Raw genomic sequence first — 20,658 nt, forward strand, 5'->3', positions numbered from 1 at the left:
GGCATTCTTGGCCTTGTTTAGTCTGCTCTTGATATCACTGCCTTACCTTCCATCATGTCTAATACCACTGCTTAAATAGGGGAACTCTTCAGTCATGGCTTGGTCCTTGATTGGTGAAGGGTTTGGGATGTTGAGTGGCATGATTTCAAATTGTTTTGAGCTCATCTTCACGCCCACTTACGGTTTATATATGTTGAGATGAGACACCTTTTCCTGCTTTTGCTGGTGAATGTGAGAGAACAAGGCTAGGTCATCCACATAGACATGGTCCATCTAGTGTTAGAATAAGGTCCATCAGATGCCTCTGGCAGGTACAATTATCACAGAAGCTCTTGATGAGGAGAACTAACTGCTGCAGTATGCAGTAGGCTCTCATATGCCAGAGGCTGTCATGGTGGGTATTGTCTCAAAATTAATGAAGCTGATGTATAGTTGTCTTAGCCATTTGGTGCCCTGCTTCCAGATGCTGTGTAGAGTAAGAACTTAATCAACACACTCTCTGCCCTTGTGGAATCCAACCTCATCTTTTCTTAACTGCTTGACCACTGCATCAGAAATGCGCAGCATAATGAATTTCACCAGGATATTATTCTATATTGACAGAAGGGCGATTACACACTAGTTTTTTAAATTTATTTATTTATTACCATTTAACAGGACTTATCACATCCAGTACAACTTACAGACTGTAGGACTACCACATCCTTCATCCAGTACCTTACAAATACATAGTGACATCGTCCAACTTCTTTTTCAATTACAATTTATAATGTGATGCACAATTAATTAGCTGCAGTTCCTTGTAAATAGTTCACCAAATATTTCCAGTAGTCTCTAGGCTTGGATCCAGTAGGCAGCTCCTCCTCAAACGTTTTTAGTGCATCCTTATAGTAGGCCATATCTTCCAGCCAGCATTTAGTGGTGGGGACGTTCTTACTACCCCAGCATATCGAAATTCTACGCTTGGCCAGTAGCAAGGCAATAACATAGAATTTACGCTTAGTAGCGTGCACATCTTGGATTAGTCCCAGCAAACAAGTACGGATCGTACATTCAATGTTGACCCCCACCATCCTCCCCAGCATCTCCACGACGTGTACCCAGTAAGCATTGATCGGCCTGCAAAACCATGCCAAGTGTATAAAGTTGGCCTCTTCCACACCACACCTTTGACATCGGGCATCTGAGCATAATCCGTACTTACCCAGTCTGGATGGAGTTTAATAGGTTTGATGCAAATATTTATAATGCAATATACGTAAATTACCATTTGGTGTAAGCATGCTCGTGAGTGCGCAACACCTTGCCCACTCCTCCCCTGTGATATGCTCATCCAGGCTTTCATTCCATCTCATTAAGGCCTTGTGTGCGTTACCATCGATGTCCTACTGCAATTTAGTGTACAGTTTCGACACCATATGAGCACTGCAGGTGTCAGTGAGCAGCAATTGCAGCGTTTTTAATTGCGGCGGTTTCTCTGGGTAAGATGGATATAGATTTCGGATAGCTCCCTGTAATCTATAATACGTGAATTTAAAAAGTAATGTCTGATTGCTAATATATGTGAGGTCCTTAGGTTCAACAAAGATGCCATCCTTATACAAATCACCCATTGCATCAATTCCCACTTGTTTGAGTAATTTGAAACCTACAACCTCCTGTGTAACTGATATTTCCGGATGTTTAAGCAGAGGCATCGCAGGGGCATATAGAGGCAACTTACAGGCTAACTTACCCATCTTTCGCCATGCTGCATTAGTGGCATCAATTGTATTAATGTCCCGTGAGTGCAGCGGGGGCCTCTTATAGGGCAATATAGCTGTCAGTGGAGTTGGATGTGCATCGCCCTCCTCTATTGCCACGTGCGTTAAATAGGGGACCTTATGGTACCAATAATGCGCATATTGCGCTTGCGCACATAGGTAATACAGAAGGAAATCCGGAACTTGAAATCCTCCTCTGGAGTAGGGAAGAGCCAGGGAACGCAGCTCAATGCGGGCTTGCCTACCTGCCCATATCAGTCGTGTTACCATTGCGTTCAATCACCTAAACACCATAGCCGGAGGTGTGATAGGGATGTTATCAAAAAGGAACAATACTTTGGGCAGTACGACCATCTTAACAATGGCCATGCGATCCGCCAATGTCAACGGGAATTGAATCCACCGCCTGACCTTGTCCTCCAGGGCATCTATTACTCTCCCATAATTAGTGCGAATCACAATTTCTGGGTCTCGGTGATACCAGATGCCTAGGTATTTAACAGGGTCCGTTTGCCATTCAAGGGGGAACTCCATGGAGCACGGCTGTGTAGTTTCTTTTAGGGGTATAATGAGAGATTTGGACCAGTTAATTTGGAGCCCCGAATGCCGGCCGAATTTGATACACTCTCTCAGCAAAGGGGCCAGATGCACATCAGGGTCCCGCACATACAGCACCATGTCATCTGCATATAACAAGATATGCAATGGCCTATGCAGGAATTGGAGCGCAGAGTAATGATGACCTTGGCGTATCTTACACGCCAACGGTTTAAGGGCCAGGGCAAAAAGCAATGGGGATAATGGGCACCCCTAGCTTGTACCTCGCGCAATTGGTATTGCTTCCGATACATAATGATTAACCCCGATTCGCGCTGTGGGTGCTGTGTAAAGTAATTGAATCCAACATAGGAATATTAGAGGAAATCCCATGCGCTTCAACACTGCGTGCATATACAGCTATTCAATTGAAACAAAGGCTTTTGCTGCATCCAAAAGGACTGCATACGCTTTTGTTGACGGGATCAGGTAATGTGACAGCGCAAACAGTGTTCTCGTGTTATGAGCTGTTGACCTACTTGGGATAAAAACGGATTGATCCGGTAGGACAAGTTTAGTCATGAGGGGTTGTAGTTGTTTTGCAAGAAGTTTAGCTAATATTTTAGTGTCCACATTTATTAAGGACAGAGGCCTATAAGAATCACAGTGTTCCGGATCTTTATTCGGTTTCAGGAGAGCAATAATCATGGCTTCTCTTAATGTGGGGGGTAAGATACTAATGGTCATGCGCGTCTCCGTACATTTCTACAAGGTGGGGCGCCAACAGATCCATAAAAGCCTTATAAAATTCAGAGGTAAATCCATCCGGACCTGGCGCTTTACCATTTGGGAGAGACTTAATAACCTCAGCTACTTCCTCTACCGTTACAGGCATAGAAAGATATTCCCTCTGTGAGTCTGAGAGCCATGCAATTGCCACATCGTCCATATATGACATAATTTCCGACTGGGTAGCTGTGGATTGCGAGGCATATAGCTCACCAGATGTCCTCATAAACGCCTGTAGTATATTCTGTGTATCATATTGGAGCCCACCCGTATTATCGGTAACAGCGAGAACCGTCTGTGGTTTGTGGCCAGAGCAAATTTTGTTCGCTAATACTCTCCCCGGCCGTGCCCCTTCCCCGAAGGATCGCGCATATTGACGCTTCGTTAGGTATTTAAGTTCATCATCTGCAATGATTGATATTCCGACATTATGTTTCTAATATCCCCCAATATCTTTGAAATATGCGTGCTGGCATATTGCCGCTCCAGCTCTTCCAATATGGCTTCCCGCTTACTAAGTTGATAGCGTATATCTTTCAATATTCCTGCACTAGTGCTAATACATATGCCTCGTATGTTGGCTTTAAATGCTTCCCACAATAAACCAGGGTCGTCAGTAGTTGGCTTGTTCAACATGAAGTAATCCGGGATAGCCTTACTAATAGTCTGTGTAAACAGTATCTAGCAATGCTATTGCATTGAATCGCCAGATATATGGTGGGGGCATGTATTGCGGTATGTCTACAGTCAGAAGCACAAGATTGTGATCCGACAATGTTTGAGGCAAGTGACGTATGCGCTGCATCCATGTCGCTAGTTTCTCTGTTCCTAGCCAGTAATCAATGCGTGACCAGCTGTTGTGTATGACTGAGGTGTGTGTGGCCTATCTCTAGGATGTCGGTTTCGCCAGAGCTCAATCAATTTCTTGTCGGACATAAGATCCTGCATCATTTCAACAGCTCTTCTATGTGGCTCTTTTGATCCATCCAATCTATCCAATTCGTCATTTAAAGCTAAATTGAAGTCTCCACCCCAAAGCAGCGACATCTCAGGCAGGTCATGAATTTTGCACCAAATCGATAGGAAAAAAAAAAATCAGGGTCATCCACATTTGGCCCATATGTGTTAATTAAAGCGAGCCTCTGGCCCCTGACACGTCCTGTCATAATGACATAGCGGCCTAGTTCATCTATTTGAGTGGTATCAATAGTAAACTGCGTCCCTTTCCTCACCAGAATCATTACTCCTCTAGAGTATGTGGAGTAGGTTGAGCTGTGAATTGTTTCTGCCCATTTTTTCCCCGATGGTATTTTTGTACATGGGAGAGAGGTGAGTCCCTTGAAGGAGCGCAATGTCAACATGAAGCTTGTCAAAATAAGCAAATATCTGGCGTATCTTCTTGGGGTTATGAAAACCCCTAACATTCCATGTTACCATATTTATGTGTGTTGGTTGCAATCTACCTCTATCTGTCATTAAAAGTTATCCTATAGAGTGGAGCCGTTTAATGCCTGCCAATTGAACAATCACTTTTGGTGTTAGCATCATGACATCAATAATCATATTGCAAGTAGCCCAGATATCAGCGATGTGTCTCAAGCCCCACAGTCTGCAGAACAATGCCCATCCCCACCCCACCCAATTCCCTCCCACTTTGGCAGCCCAACGTCGCCAAAGCCACACCCCAAACTGCAATAACAACATACCAAACATGTGGTGGGGATCACCCGCCTGGGGGGATCCGCCAAGTCCACACAACTTCATCCAACATTGTGGATGTGGTCGGGGGTCACAATAAGAGTGCAGATATAAAACCTTCTGTAATCTTTGCATCTGATGCCGTAGATACTTCTGTCATACTGACATCAACAGCACATAAGGAAGTATATACTAAAGTACCCACAGTCATCATGTATGTTTTCACTTTTTGTCATAAAGAAAGAAAGCACAATTAATACTACACCAATCTGCGACTACCCTTCTCAAAGACCATAATTACAGAACAGATGCAATACCGCAACATTTACTTGAATCATAGTTTTGCAGTTTTTGGTTAGTCCTACTAAACCGTACAATCTATCTTCCCATCTAATGTCCATCCTTCCTGCATGGGTTACTCTAATGCATGCACAGTTCATACATTACCGCCAGCATAAGTCAATGCAGTGCATCGTTTCAGCAGTGGAGTTGCCATGTCATCGATCGCCCTCGGCAGCGATGTGTGAGAGGTGCCCCTCTACTATCTTCCAGTTCACAGCAACAACGCTTATGGTGCCAAGTGTCTCAACATGCTGTCCATCATAGATCTGGGATCCGAAGCCTAGCTCCCGCCATCACCTTTAGCCGCTCCCATAATCCACGACAGCAGTGCGTTGTCGCATGTGTCCTGACGTATCATGAATTAGGCAACATCTGGATCCTGTGCAGCTCTCCTCGGCTCCTTACGTTTGGTGATCACTTTTTTGAGGAAGTCTTGGGAGTCTGAAGTACCGTGGTCCGCCCATCTTGCATTACCTTCAATCTAGCCGGGTACAACATCACATATTCAATACTGAGATCGCGAAGTTTTTTTTGCAGGGTTGAATTCCTTGCAAGCTGCTTGTACCAGCATAGTGAAATCGGGATAGAAGGCAATGCTGTTGCCCCGATATGTGATTTGCTGCTTTTCCCTCGCCATCCTCAGGATCGCATCCCGGTCTCTGTAGTTCAGAACCCGTGCAATGATAGGCCGAGGCGGGGCGCCCGGCGGTGGTTTCGGGGCCAAAGATCTATGGGCACGTTCTGTAAGCAGCATCGCTGAGAGGTTATCAGCCCCAAAGATGTCACGCAACATTGCCTCCACATTCGTTTCCATCTTCCCCGTGTTTGCTGTCTCGGGCACACCTGCAATTCGTACGTTATTGCGACGTGATCTCACTTCTAAATCCTCTGCTTTGTTTTTTATCATCTCCAGCAGCTATTCCATTTCCGTACATTTGCGCGTTGTAGTGTGTGATTCATCCTCCACCGCTGTTATACGATCCTCAGCCGCATCCAGATGTTCTCCCTGTCTGTCCAGCTTCGCGGAGATATTATAAACTCTGTGAGTCAGTGAGTCTAATTTCCCATTGATGTCTTGCAGGCTTTGCTGTATGGCATGGAGTACACTTTCCATAGCCTTACTCGACGCACCATCTGGCTCCGGTTCTGTATCTGACTGCATCATCGCCCCCTTAGGATTCCGCTTAGTTTCAAAGGTTAGTTTTGTCTGCTGTCTATCTGGCTTACCCATCGCACTCGAAAGCCAGCTCTCCCGGTATTTACAGCAAGCGACGTTGATATAGCCCCACTACCACAGTCCTGAGAGCCTTTCTAGCAATCGCATTGGACAGATCGCAATTAATATGATTCACAATCAATGGTTCAGTTTGCACAACATGTTGACGCAATGTCAGACACTGGTCCGACCCAGCATTGCCTCCTTGAATGTCACCAACTCACATTGCTACTGGCACTGTTGAATTTCATGCTCTGTAGGCTAGAAGAACTTTCTGCTGCACATTTATGCTAGTCCCCAGTCACAACATCATGGATACGTGCGTCAACTGTCCCTGTAGCTCCTTTATGATATATTCACCGAGGGTTCCATTTCAACTTCCCTATCCATGTTGCCTAGAAGGCGTCCATGGCTCCAATCTTCAGTTTGTAAAAGTGGTAATGGTGAGCTTCTAGCAGTCCGGTGCTCCGAACATCACACCTTACCGTGGGGGTGAGTCATTTGCGCTTCTCTGTACAGGGCGGTTGTATACCAGGTAGTTCCTCCGACTATCAGCGTGTTGCCGGCAGCTTCCCCATTATTTCTCCGCTCACATAGCATGCACGGGCAAAGGAGAAGCCCTGCACTTCAGCCGCAATGATTCACAGCAGCAGGGGCTTAAATTAAGCATCACGCGGGGCTTACCATGAGACCGCTCGTTGTCTCCCGTCACACCACAGCTATATCGCGGAGCCACTCAAGCCGGTCATCAGCGTCTCAGTCGATGCTGGCGCCCACCATTTTGTAACTTCCGCTACGTGCCTTCTAGCAGCCAAACTTCAAAACCGGCAACACAATCAAAGACGTTTAAGATTCCCTTTTCGCTGTACCTGCATCAGTTACGTTGCGCCAGCAGTCAGATCCAATAGCGGGAGAGATACCAATATCACCTTCCGTCTGCTTCGCCTGATTTATCCGCTCCGATCCGCCAGCTCCACGGGCACCGCCATGTTGTGGACTTCAGACCATCTCACCGCGCTAATCTTCAATCGCCGTTAGCTAAGCTTCTAGGCATTTTCCGATTATTCCAGTGCTTTGCCCTCGCTGCCAAATACTTCCCACGCCTCTGTGCTGTCTTTGGTCTCACTAAAGCCTCTGCATAGCGCTCGTTTATCACCAACTGGATTCCCGACCGGCGGAGCGGTCTTAAGCGGCAGCCAGTCCGCAGTGCGCCCTCTAGCGCCCCCCGATTACACACTAGTTGTTACAATTGATTAATGGTCCCTTGTTAGGAATCTTGACAATGATACAGTGGTTCTAGTCATCGGGTAATTTCTTCCCCTCCCAATTACATGTGATCAGTGGTTGGAGGATCTTGGCTGATGTTTCAGGTCTGCTGTGAACATTTTGGCATTCAGGTGGTCTTGGCCAGGAGCTTTTCGGTTCTTGAGAGATCGGATGGCAGTAACTATTTCTTCTTTCTGTGGTGGGGCGGTGTTCACATCAGTCCATCTCAGCTTCTTGGATGTCCACTTCTCTTGTTTGTACTGGTCTATTCAACACTTCTTTGAAGTGCTCAGCCTAGTGTGCTTTCTGTTTTCTCTTCTGTGAGTAGTCTGCCTTGCTTGTCCATGATAGGGGTGTTGTATGTTGCACCACATTTACCACCGGCTATTTTCATGATCTTGAAGACCTGCCCCCATTCTCTCTACTGGCTGCCTCCTCTGCTTGGCTGGAAAGGTTATCCATGTATGCCCACTTGCCTGCTCTTCTCATTCTTTTGTCTGCTCTGTTTGCTTCTATGTACTGAAGCCTGCACTTCTCCTGCAGCCTCTAAGATTTGGCCTTCATAAGTTTCTTTTTTTGCTGTTCTCCTGTCTTTAATAGCTTGCCATGTATCTTGTACTGTTGATTCCTTCCTCTTCCTTGTCTTGGTCCCGAAGCATGTTTCACTGATCTTCACATATAGTGAAGAGACCTGGTCTCATTTCTTGTTGACTGCATATTCAGCTAGCTCAGACTGAACTTCCAAAACCGGTCCCAGGATGCTTGTTTCCGGTCCAGGGAAAACCTGGCTTGGCAGTTCGGGCTGGACTGTTCCCATGAGGCACAGGGTCTAGACTGATTTGCATATAGCTGGGTCTGAACTGGGGTGGCTAAGTGAGCTAAAGAACGATGATGGATTTAGCCCAGATCTGTGACTTGGGGTGAGTATCTGAAAAGTTTCAGCGCTCCATCCATCTCCTTGTGTTTGCTTTGATCTTCCGTGACTGCCAGGAGATTTGGATTTGTAAGACAAATTATTTCTTGGTCTTGGGGTCCTGTAGCTTTTCTACATTGAAGTGCTGTTGCCCTGATGTTTTGCATTCTGTTCTCTTTAGATTCACAACAGTGGTCATTAGATGGTAATCAGTGTGACGCCCACTCCCCTCCTCACTCAGACATCTTGCAGTGAACATCTTCAGGTGTGCTTATCAGGTGGAAAATATGGTTTCTGCCTCTGCCATTGGATGACCAGTAGGTTAGTTTGTGGTTCATACTGTCATTTCCTACTTTAGCATTCAAGTCTTCCATCACAATCTTCAGGTCATAGTTCAACACGGCATCAAGCTCAGCTTGCATCTGTTGGCAGAATGCTCTAACAAATGACTGTTCCCTCTGCGCCATTTGTTGGAACATAGCACTGGTTGATGGTGGTGTTGACTTTTAACTTGTCTGTCATGAGTCTGCCGTTGACTGGCTTCCACTCAATTAGGCCTTTATCTGGCCCCTTTGCTCAGGATGATAAATACTCCTTTGTGATGTTGGTCATTGTCCGTTCCAGAGAACAGTACCATCTCTCTTCTGGTGGTTTTCATTCTGCCAGATCGAGTTCATCTACTTTACCCGACCCCAAGGGTGTGTAGGTTGTAGCCCCTAATCTCAGATGTAACTTGAGCCAGCTTTCCAGTGTCATACATACTTATACATGGTCTCTACATTCCAGAACCTGATTATGGTCTTACACTTAGAACTCAGAACTTCTGTCACCCTGACAGTAGTTGCCTTGGTACTTTGACAAACATGTATGCCTTTTTTATACTTTGGAAGCCACATGTGCCCAGAAAATTTAGTGGTTTCTGCCACTGTTTCAGCAACATATGCTTCTTGTGGGACAAGGTTGTAAGCTTTGTGCCATCCCCCCCAAACCTCGGGGACCAGTGGATCGCGCTTTGTCTGGTCTCTGCCTTTTGACCTGTCGGACTTGGGCACTCCTGTCAGGAGATTTAGTTCTCACCAGCATAGCTCTTCAGGTCCCCGAGACATACAAGCTCCTTGACCACTTCAAGATGGCCATCCTCCGAGGTGCACGTGGCAGCTTAGCAGATATCTAACTAGTATAAACATAGCCAAGGCCAAATTTGCAGCCTTTGCCCTAGTGAAATGAGCTTGCAGACACTCAAGAGGCTCCTTCTTTGCCAAAGCACGGAACAGCTTGATACACACGCCATTCCTCCAAGATATGGTTCTGCCCTTTCTTCACACCAGCAAATCCAAAAAACAGTTGGTTTTCCACCCAGGGCTCCTTATTCCTATCAATGTACAAACTAAGCCTGGTTAAGGCCCAACCTGAAAAGCTTCTCCTTAGAGGGATGTGGTAGCGGGGAGTGTGATGGTCTGCCCCTCATGGAAGGATAACATGAAATCCTGGTTATGAGTACCAATTTGTTACAAAATAAAATGGCGGATGGCAGATTTATAGATAGCGCTTGTAGTTCACTGATGCATCGTGCCAAAGTGATTGCAGTGAAGAAGATGGGTTTAAGAGTTTACTGCCTCAGGGTTCAACTGTGCGTAGGTTCAATTAACCAAATTAAGGTCCCACTGTGGCATAACTGAAGGAGAAGACATATAAGTAAGTAAGCCCGTTCAAAAAATGTTTCACAACTGGTGACAACAGAAGAGAAGCTAACATCCATGTCATATAACAGTGGCTCGATGTTTATCTACATCTTTTCTACAACCAGCAGTTACTCAATCTCTAAATTGCTAAAACTGCTATATGGATATTGTTTGCAATGTTCTCACTTGAAAATGTTTAATAACCTAATTTTTCTTTTTTTAAAGTAGAATGTGGAGGTTTGGATGCAGAACCTTTCCCTGTTGTTGTAATAGCAGATTTTCCAGAAGGGCCAGTTAAATCAGAGGCATATGTTCAGGTTCAACACATCGGAAAAACAGGCTCCATGCACAATTTGAGGATATCAGGAATAGCTGTGATTGGTCCATCCAGACCATTCTTCAGGACTCGGGCAATCAGAGATACAGGTGGAATGCATACAACAGATCAGGGTACCAATGAAGACAGAACACACCTCTCAAAGAAGCCTGAGGAGGAAACTCTAGGGTGCAAAAGGCTTGACATTGAACATTCTTGGAGGTAACGAAAAGGTCTAATCAAGGCACGGCAAAGACACCTTGAACCATTTCCAGGACAAAAAGCTACTCATGCAAGGCAAGATGGCGTCTGCTGAGTTCGCCTGCTTTGAAGTTGAGAGAACCCCCCCCCCAGCTGAATGATTCCCAAGGACTTTCTTTGAAGGTACAGCTACCCCCACAGACTCAGAGCTTCTAGCCACAGTGCAAAAGACCCCCCACGGCCCGGCTTGTTGCAGTACCACATGGCGGTCTTGCTGTCTGTCAAAACCTGAACTTACTTGCCCTTGATGGATGGCAGGAAGGCCTTGAGGCTCTGAAGGATGGTGCACACCTCCAGGAAACTGATGTGGTGCCACTGCTCTACCTGACAAAGAGGCCTTTGATCCCCACTTCATCCAGGTGTACTTCCCATTCCAGAGATAATATGTCTGTCACCACTGTGTCAGATGGGGCATGGAGAATAGTCTGAGGCAGTTTATATTGGCATTTGACATCCACCACTGAAGGTTTTGGACTGTGGCATCTAAAACATGGACTTTGTCTGATAGAGACCTCCAATGCTGGAACCACGGAAGAACGGAGGTTCCACTGCAGAGCTTACATATGCCACTGGGCATGAGCCGCCAGTACGATGCACAAGGCCAGAAAACCAAGAAGCCTTAGAACCGTCAAGGTCAGAACAGAGGCATGAGGTCAAACCATCAGGTTCATAGCCTGAATGTCATGGACTTATTGTGAGGGCAGAAAGATTGTGCTAGTCACCAAGTCTAGGATGGTCTTTATAAAGAAAATCCTTTGCAACGATTGAAGATGGAATTTTCGGTCCATTAATAAAAAAACCAAGCGGCCCAGTAAGGAGGTGATCAATGACTGACTGACGGACTGAGGAAAGCATGCCTTCAACAGCCAATTACACAAACACCACCTACTGTTTCTGGGCCTCACACTTGCCAAGCGGGACATTGCCCATGCGTGGAAGGAGACTTCCCCTGCCAACGGTGGGTGGGTGGAAAACGGCCATGGGTAGATGTATGGAGGCCGAGTTCACAGTCTACCAGGCTAGGGGCTGCCCACAGAAGCATAGAAAGATATGGTCCAGCTGGGTAACATATAGGGGCATTGACCTACCCCCTTTTCTACACACTGACCCTCCATAAACTCTCCTGGTTCACTTAACTTATTACTAAAATAGCTAAGATAAATAACTCTGTTGTCAAGACACATACACCTAGTCATTTGCATTTGAGGGAATTTTGTGAGGATCTGTGCTACATTTTAGCTGTTGGGCCAGCCGTATAGCCGGCCAGTTCGATGTTGATTTTTTCAAAAACTTGGTACTTCCTATGTCGAACTATATATACAATGTATGCTTTGGGCATCACCCACCCTGTACCATGGAAACTTAATAAAATCTGTTGTGAAAACCAAAATCGATTCTCAAAGAGTTGGGGAGGAGGAGGTAAAAAAAAGATAGCGTATGTTTCTGGCATAGTTAGTTATGTTAGTTTCTATTGTCTTTGGAAGGAGAGGGTGCCATTCCTTGCCTGTAGCATGAAATTGTAATTTCCCATCACAGCAGTTTTCTTTTTCTTCTCAGTCACACGCTCAAGTGTTTGGTAGACTTAGTGGCAAGAGTAAGTTGCAACTTCTTCCTTTGATTACCCCAACAGTTTTGAGTTTGCACAACTGACACATATCACCACCATGCAGTTTTTAACTTAATCTATTTGGCTTTTTCTTCTCAAAACCCTGTGGATGAACAAGTGCCTGGGGAAAATAAGTCTCCGATGTCTCTGTGGGTGATTCACGTATATAAAAACTCATATCACCATTCTGTAGGAACAAAAAGATGTGAAAATGCAGGATTCTGTCCTGACAGTTATACCAACAGCAAAAAGTTGCAGAGAGAGGAGTGCCTGTCATGACAGCCCTAATCTCTGGTAACGGTTGACCAGAGGAGGTGAAAAGTCATGAAAGCCAGCTCCCAATTCGACTATCAAGAAATAGATGACAGTGCGGATTAAATCTTGATAGTTCAGAACTCCTATATGGCTAACAAGGTTAGGGGAGAAAACTGTAGAACCTATCCTGAACGCTTCTAGTTCAGCTTAATTGTAAAACAAAGGTGAGGAACAGAAGGGACCTGTATTGACAGAACTGAGCACTGAGCTAAAAGGAAGTTCTGAAGCCCAGGTCTAATTTCAGCAAGGAGAAGTATAAGTATATCATGACCACTCTTAGCTCAGCCAAAGAGTGACAAGAGCAATAGAAGAGAGGACCTTCTACAAGCAGAGCAGTTCTACAATAAGCTAAAAAGTAACAGGAGGATGGAGGGGTGGGCTGAATTTAATACTTTAATCACAGAAGAACAGCGATAAGAGGAGACAAAGGAGCGGAAAGATTCCAGACAACACTGATCTCATGAAAAAAATGGCATCTGGAGTAAAGGAGCAAGCATGCAAAGAAGTTACCCAACAAACAGAAAGCGCTGAGTATGCACCTGAAGAGGTCCAGCTCTTGAAGGCTCTGGAGGACAAATGGAGCAGGTAACAAATTCTGAGAGGAAACAGACAAACATTTCATGTAAACTTTTCAAACAAAATCCACTTCATCAGGCACTTGAAGAGAAAGACATGCTGGATTCAGATAAATGAAAAATTTCCAAGTGTAATGAAGAGAATAGAGATTTTATTACAGATATGGAGGCTGTTGTTATGCAGTAAACTCCTTTATTGCCAGTCCTCTGCAGCACTTCAAAGATCTTACAGCCAGACTTAAACAAACATAGATCTAGAATGTTTCTGCTCCCTTAAAAAGCCACTGCACAACAACATTGCTCCTCTTGAATGCTCCGATTAATCCACTCTTCTTCCTCAAAACATTCCCCTTCTCAATGCACTCTTCTTTTCCCCCTCTTTCTTTTTCCTTGATTGCAGTTCTTCGACAAAGCAAAGAATACGGATTATGAATTCCCATTACTACTTCCCCACAGAATTACTTTTTCTACATACCTCTTTTTGGCTACCTTTTTTTAATCACTTCCATTTTTACGTTTTCTCGCTCAACTATAACACGTCCAGGGTGATGCAGAAGGGATAAGTGTGGCTCACTGGTTAGAGCAGGCAGACCCTGAAGCAGAGGTCAGACCCGGGACCAGGGTTCAATTCCCGACGTGGCAGGGTCTTGAGCTCAAATGTCCATGGACTCGATAATTCTCGCTTCGGTGCCTGACCTAATCATGGGTTCACACTCTGCAACTCTGGGCATTAAGCTTGCTTAATCTCCACAATGGCCCCCCGCGGCGGGATGCCTGGCTTTCACCTTGGGGATGCCCTGTAGGGGCTATCTCACAGGGAAAAAGCCAGGACAGGTTCCCAAGGCAAGCGCTGAGATACCCCTTCGGGGGTTGATTCAGGCGCTATATAAGAAACATAATAATAATAATAATAATAATAATGCTAGCATTACTTGCCATATCACCCATCACTGAATATGCTTTAAATCTGAACAGATTCACACCTGCTTCTTATGTAATTACTCTCGCCCATCTCGCAACAGTAGCCAACGATGCCACTCTTAAAAGTGGCACAAACTACATCAACAACTGATCTTCAACAGCATTTGTGTTCTTACACATTCTGCTCTTGCTCCTTCATTTATCTTCCAATGATATTCAATACTCAGGTAAAGAAATGAAACAATTGACTCAGGACATTGTCTTCATCCTTTTCCACATTTTAAAAACCACCCCACTAGGTTTGTAATATTGGTTACTTATCTCTAACACCTTAGCATCAGATACCCTTCTAAGGTACACTCAATACAAAATGATCAAAACCAATTCAATGTCATAGTCATGCAGAAAACCAAACTCACATCTCACACAAAAATAATGTCTTGCATTCAGAGGTCTCCTCCGCACCATTCCATTCATAATCTTGCACATCAAAATATCCTTTCCCAACTGACCTGCCTTCCCCCATAGAGTGGTCACCATCTATTGCTTACCTGCAACAATTAACAGTCCTATAAAGCACCAGATCAAGCCACTATCTGTAATAATCCTGTACCTGAAAGGTCAGTCTGACAAAAAACAATTTACCTCTAAAGCTCCCTATGCTTCCTGAATCTTCATAAAATACCTCACACTGCATTTACAGTCACTGTAATCCACCAAATAATAACTTTCCAATCTGCCACATAATTAATCTTTTCTGCAAATACTCCTCAGACAAGGTTACTTTGTCCTGCATACTAAACTACCATAGCTCCTTTGCCAACTGTAAACTTTTTTGACCGGCTTCTACCCAATTTGTTTATACATGTAACTGCTGTTACATGGACCATACCAAGAAGTATTGAACAATTCTGCAACAGAATGTTGAACATCTTTAGAGCAAACAACCCTGCTGTTATCTCCAAACAATTTATGTGCTAATATTTCTCTTTCCCCAATCACTGTCCACCCATCTCCCAGTGGCCTAAACTTGCTCCCCAGTCTTCATTGCTTGCATCAGATTCCAATATATAATCTGGAGTGGGCAAAATTATTCATTACATGCTTACAATTCTCCAACCACCAAATGATTTCCTCCTTCACCTCTTCTGTCACAGACGCTTTGTTGCCATACTAAAGTTCCTTCTCTAAACCTGCAGCTTTTAACCACTGCAAAGATCAGTCATTCACTGGCCGTCACTTATGAAGTTAACAGACTTATCACCCAAGCTGACCACGTCTTTGTTTAGCAAGTAATATTTTTCTAATTTTATCTTACTCACTGTCAGAGTCCGACCCTCCACGAATCGAATCCGGCCCGAGGTGACATTACGAACCCTTCTTTGCCATTTCAGCCCCTGGATTGGGAGACCGCCTCAGCAGGACCGATACAACTACCTGTTGCGGGCCGCTGGCCCTTTAAGACCGAGGAGGAATCTCCCGTGACGAGCGTTTGGGGGCGGAGCCACGGAGCGCCTTTGCCCGATAAAGATTGGCCAACTGGAGAGGAAGACGGAAGTATCCCGAAGGAGGCAGGCGTGGGACGGACGGAGGAGAAGACAGAGAGAGACCCGAAGAGCGAGCAGACGACCGTAGAACCGAAGACCGGCAAGCCAGGAGGCCAACGATCCGGCTCTTCGCCCAGCCACTCCCCAGGGGGGACGTGGCTCACCCAGGTGCGGCAGCGCTTGCGAGGGCCGTGGGAGGCAGGGAGGGAGTCCGGAAAGCCGGGGTAGAGGAACGCCTGCTTCGGCGCAGCACACGCGCGATATAGAGAAGAAAAGCAGCCCCAAACTCCCTGTGTTGGTGACGGACCCCCCCCTTCACAGACTCCCATTAATAGTAGCCGGGTGGAAAACCTCCTCACCCCCTTTTCCCTGACACGACTGAAAGAGGCCGAATCACTGACACGTGTCTCCTTTCTTTTGTTTCCTTAATGCCTGGGAGCCCAAGCTGATAACCAAGCTTTACACCGGACGAGCTGTCCTAGAAGAGAAAGAGCACATGGTGGAGAAACCTGTTTGCTGACCGAGGGCTTTACCGGAAGAAATAACTATGTTTTGGGTCACAAAATAAATAATACCTCACATACATACAGTTGCTGTTGGGTCACTTCTTCAGCCCTCGACACTCACCTTCTTTACTGGTAACTGTAACTGAGCCTTCACGATGTCAACCTTGGAACGCAAAAATTCTGAATCGAATATGATTTAATTTAATTTGCAGAGCGGGGGCAGTTACCCAATAAGGTGCCCTGGCTCTATGGAAATTCTGGATGGGCAATGCTAAAAGACTAAATAGCGTCACAAGATAGCTTGCGCAAAAAAACAGGTCCGGAGATCTTTTTGTAAGGCTGCATAACTGGGATGCATCATAAAGGTTAGGGTATTCTAATGGTTTAGTATGAGAAAAGAAAAAACTCACACCAAGCCTTTAATGTTGGATCCATGCGACGGAAAGTTTAAAATTAGAAGATCTGAATGTTCTTGAAGGTTTGTGAGGAGACAGCTTGGTGCTTAAGTAGCTGGGACCTCTACAGCAAATTATGCAATGGGTTATGCACAGTGCTTTGAAGAAAGACCCTAAAAAGAAGAAATGTGTAAATTCCTGTAAGGAAATGCTTCTATTTGAATGCTCACCCCCTATTTCTAAACTGCTGCTGCTGCTTTATCAACTCAGAGAGTCCACTGAGGTCTGCTAAGTGGACCCCGTGCCAGTGTTCTAAAGCCAGATTTGAGTTTATGCACACTTTGTAATCTGTAACCGGCCTTAAACATTCCACACTCATAACACCTCTTTCCTCCTATTCCAAAGGCCTCCTCATCTAACATATATAATCCACGCATGATCCATAGGCCTTATTGCTTCAGAAAAAAAAACTCTTGACCAAACAGGTCTTACATCATACTCTTGATCGGCAGTCTGTCTCCTTTTCTCAAACCTCCTCCAAATTATTGTTCTGATTTTCCAGACCCAAAACATATTCTTCCACATTGCACCTTATTTTGCCTTAAAATTGGCATTTCTCAAATTAAACTGCACCCTTTGTGTCCCACTATCTATATCGTATCTCTTTTTCACCATAAAACCTCCCTCATCTAAAGGTTTCTTTTTTGTCACTCTTTCGTCCTGTTCCCTTGCACACTCATCTGACAATGACCAAACCCCCCCCATTCTCTTCAGTAATTCCTATTCCTTTCTTATTCCCCATTACAGCTTGAACTGTTTCCTGTGCAACTGAGCTTCGTCAAAAGGTCTCTGCAAGCAGCTCTGAAGTCCGATGCAAAACCCAGTCTGGAAACTGGTATTCCTCAATCAAAAATGGCGTCTAATTCGCGCATGATATTGCTACCAGTCATAACTTCAATGTCCAGCTTGAGTCCATATTTTCAACTCCTGTGTTCTCCAAGAGTTGGCGTGTGTGGGGTGGATGGGGGGGGGGGGGGGGGGGGGGGAAGAAACACATCTTTACGCTAAAGCTGTGCCCCCTTTTTTAAGCAAACTAAGTTAAAAACCCAACTTGACTATGAATCAATTGAAAAATGATACCTTTCTACTCAACATGCTTTCAGGCATCTCCTAACAATGTTAGCATACTGCTACTAAAAATTAAGAGTTCTGCTCATATCAGATATTCTATCAAGCACAAAATACAAGTTACTTATCTTCAGTAATGCTCTTTATGGAAGATACTCTATATAATTGCAGATTCCTCACCTTGTGAATATTACCAGCATTGAAACTAAATCTGACAACTTTAAAAGCAGTGCTTATGTGCGCCGGTAGGTGGTATCATGCAGCTTCGCACCAACTTTGTTCCACTCCGGAAGTGAGTAAACTGAGCTGAATATTGCTACATGATTTTCTTTAGTAAGTTTGTCAGTGTCCTCAGACGCGAAGCCCAGCAGCAAACTGGAAGGACAAGTGTGCAGATTCCTAAATTGGGACCTTTTTAGACTGTAAAAAGAGACAGTTCCACAGAATGGGGAGGTGGGAGGGCAGTGAGGAATCTGCAGTTAGATAGCGTATCCACCAGAAAGAGCATTACCCAAGGTAAGTAACTTGTTTTTCTCATGCATACTTCTGAATACATACCAAAGTAGTAGTAGTGGTAGTAGTAGTAGTAGTGGTGGTGGTAGTAGTAGTAGTAGTGGTGGTGGTAGTAGCAGTAGTGGTAGTAGTAGTGGTAGAAGTAGTGTGAGAGTGTGTGATTGTGTGTCTGTGTGTGTCTAGATCAAGTCCTTCAGGAAGGAACAGGCAAAATGCTCATCCCAACAGACCAGACTGTCAAGGCAATAGTGCTTCGTGAACTGGTGCACTGATGAACGTGCAGCAGGCTACCAGATATCCAGGACAGACACTCCGTGTGCCAACACAGGGATGAGATAGTAGCCTTGGCTCTGGTGGAATGAGCCCTCAGACCATCTGGAAGTTGCTTCTTAACCAATGCATAGCAGATCTTAATACAGAAGACTGTCCGTCATGAGATGGACCACATTCGTGCCTGACTTGCCTTTCTCCGCTCCACAGAACCCCACAAAGAGCGGATTGTGCCCCCAATGATCCTTGATAAAGTCAATGTAAAAGCTCAGCACTCTTTATTAGGTCCAAGCAATGGAGTCTGTCTTCCTCTTTCATGGAATGAGGCAGAGGAAAGAATGTTGGAAGAGTGATAGCTTACCTAACATTAACAGACATCACTACCTTCGGCAGACATGCAGCTCGAGTTCTTAACACCAGTGTTTCTGGGAAAAAAGCAGCATAAGGAGCTTGGACTAAGAGGGCCTGAAGCTCCCTCATGCGCTGCACTGATGTTATCACAACTAGAAAGATTGTTTTAAAGATCAAGAGGCGTAATTGACAACCGTGCACTGGCTCGAAAGTGGCGCACATTAGGAAAGGGAGAAACAAACTCAAGTCTTACTGTGGCATCACAAAGGGGTTTGGCGGACCTTCAATCTTTAAGAAATCTTATGACAACAGGTGATTTGAACAAGGACGACTGGTCTGGCAAACATAGAAAGGCTGAGAGGACTGACAAGTAACTTTTAAATGTGCTTATTTCAAGCTCACAGTGGGTCAAAGTTAAAAGAAACATTAAGGCATCTGACAGTTTGGCTGGCAGTGGGTTGGTCTGGAGGGTGCCACACCATACAATAACTTATCCCAGTGCATGGCGCACTGATTTTGAGGCAGGGTGTGTGGCTGACCAAATCACATCAATGACTTCAGAAGGTGGATCATAAGAGATTGCTTGCTGCTGCTCAGTTTCAATGCATGGAGGTGCAAGACGCGAAGGCCTGGATGCACAACCCTGCTCCTGCTACTGAGACAGAGGATTCTCCCGAAGCATCAGCATGATCGGAGGATATATGCTCAAGCACAGACGTTTCGGGTACCACACTCTCCTGGCTCAATCTTGAGCAATTAGGATGACTTTGGCCCAGTTGAGGCAAACCAATGATCTTGGATATATGCCTGATCTGTTTATTATGAAATGTTACGAAAAAGGCAATAGTCCAGATATATTTTTGTGAAAATCATGTGTTAAAGTCAATAAGCATTTAATGGTGGGTTGTTATAACTCTACATTAATGCAGAGAAATAGGCATCGCGTTACAATGAATATCGCAGATTACTTTAGTAGGCAAAGGCTTTGGTGATGGTTACCCACAAACTGTGGACATAGAAGATCTGTTCTGTAGGAACCCTTGTTAGGCTCTCTTAAGAGATATTATTTTGCTTAGCCAACTGTAAATCTGTATACCAAATTTTATACCTGTGTGCCTAAAGTTACCCTGGATCACAAAATCAGCTTGATTCCCTCTGATTGCATTTTTATTCCAAGCATTTTCATTCATGTGGCCCAATGGTTTAACTGTTGTATTTATTAATTTCTATAAATGGGTATTTTGAATGTGATAATTCACTCAATGTTTACAAGTTATACGATTTTATTGGCAGTTTGGAAGTTAAAGTTGCTTATTTGCACAAAGGTTTTGAAATGATCTTAGGTGGGGATTTTAGTGCTAAACTGGGGATAATACGGATCGAAAATTAGTGCAACATGTTTGTTAATAATAGAATAGGACACGATTATCATTCCAGGGACCAGAGAGGACAAGTACTTCTCCAATTGATCAAGTTATTTGGCCTGGCCAATGTGAATGGTTTTTGTGATCCCAATTATCAAACTAAGGCCACCTTAGAGAGGGACAGGCATTCCGCAATTATTGATTATATTTTTTTCACTTGTAATTTGTTGGCCAGGGTATCCAGGGCAGCTATTGTCGCCAGTGCCTATGGTGATCATACCCCCAAAAGCTTAAACTTAATGTCTACCAGGGAGGGAGGGGGAAGCTATGAGTGTGGCAACCAAATCAATCCAAGTTCAGACCGAAGGATTGTGCCTGGCCTGG

At 44.8% G+C, this 20,658-nt stretch overlaps 1 protein-coding gene across 2 annotated transcripts in view; it reads right to left on the minus strand.

Annotated features, from left to right (window-relative positions):
• DENND6B (DENN domain containing 6B) overlaps positions 1 to 20,658 on the minus strand; it is a 269,659-nt gene that overhangs the window by 85,301 nt on the left and 163,700 nt on the right. For both annotated transcript variants that reach the window (XM_085653729.1, XM_085653730.1), the window contains exon 9: positions 13,244 to 13,299. In XM_085653729.1, the coding sequence (XP_085509855.1) occupies positions 13,244 to 13,299 (56 nt within the window). The remainder of the gene's footprint in view (positions 1 to 13,243; positions 13,300 to 20,658) is intronic.

The sequence above is a fragment of the Triturus cristatus genome, chromosome 4_1, assembly GCF_964204655.1.
Source record: "Triturus cristatus chromosome 4_1, aTriCri1.1, whole genome shotgun sequence".
Taxonomy (NCBI): Eukaryota; Metazoa; Chordata; class Amphibia; order Caudata; family Salamandridae; genus Triturus; species Triturus cristatus.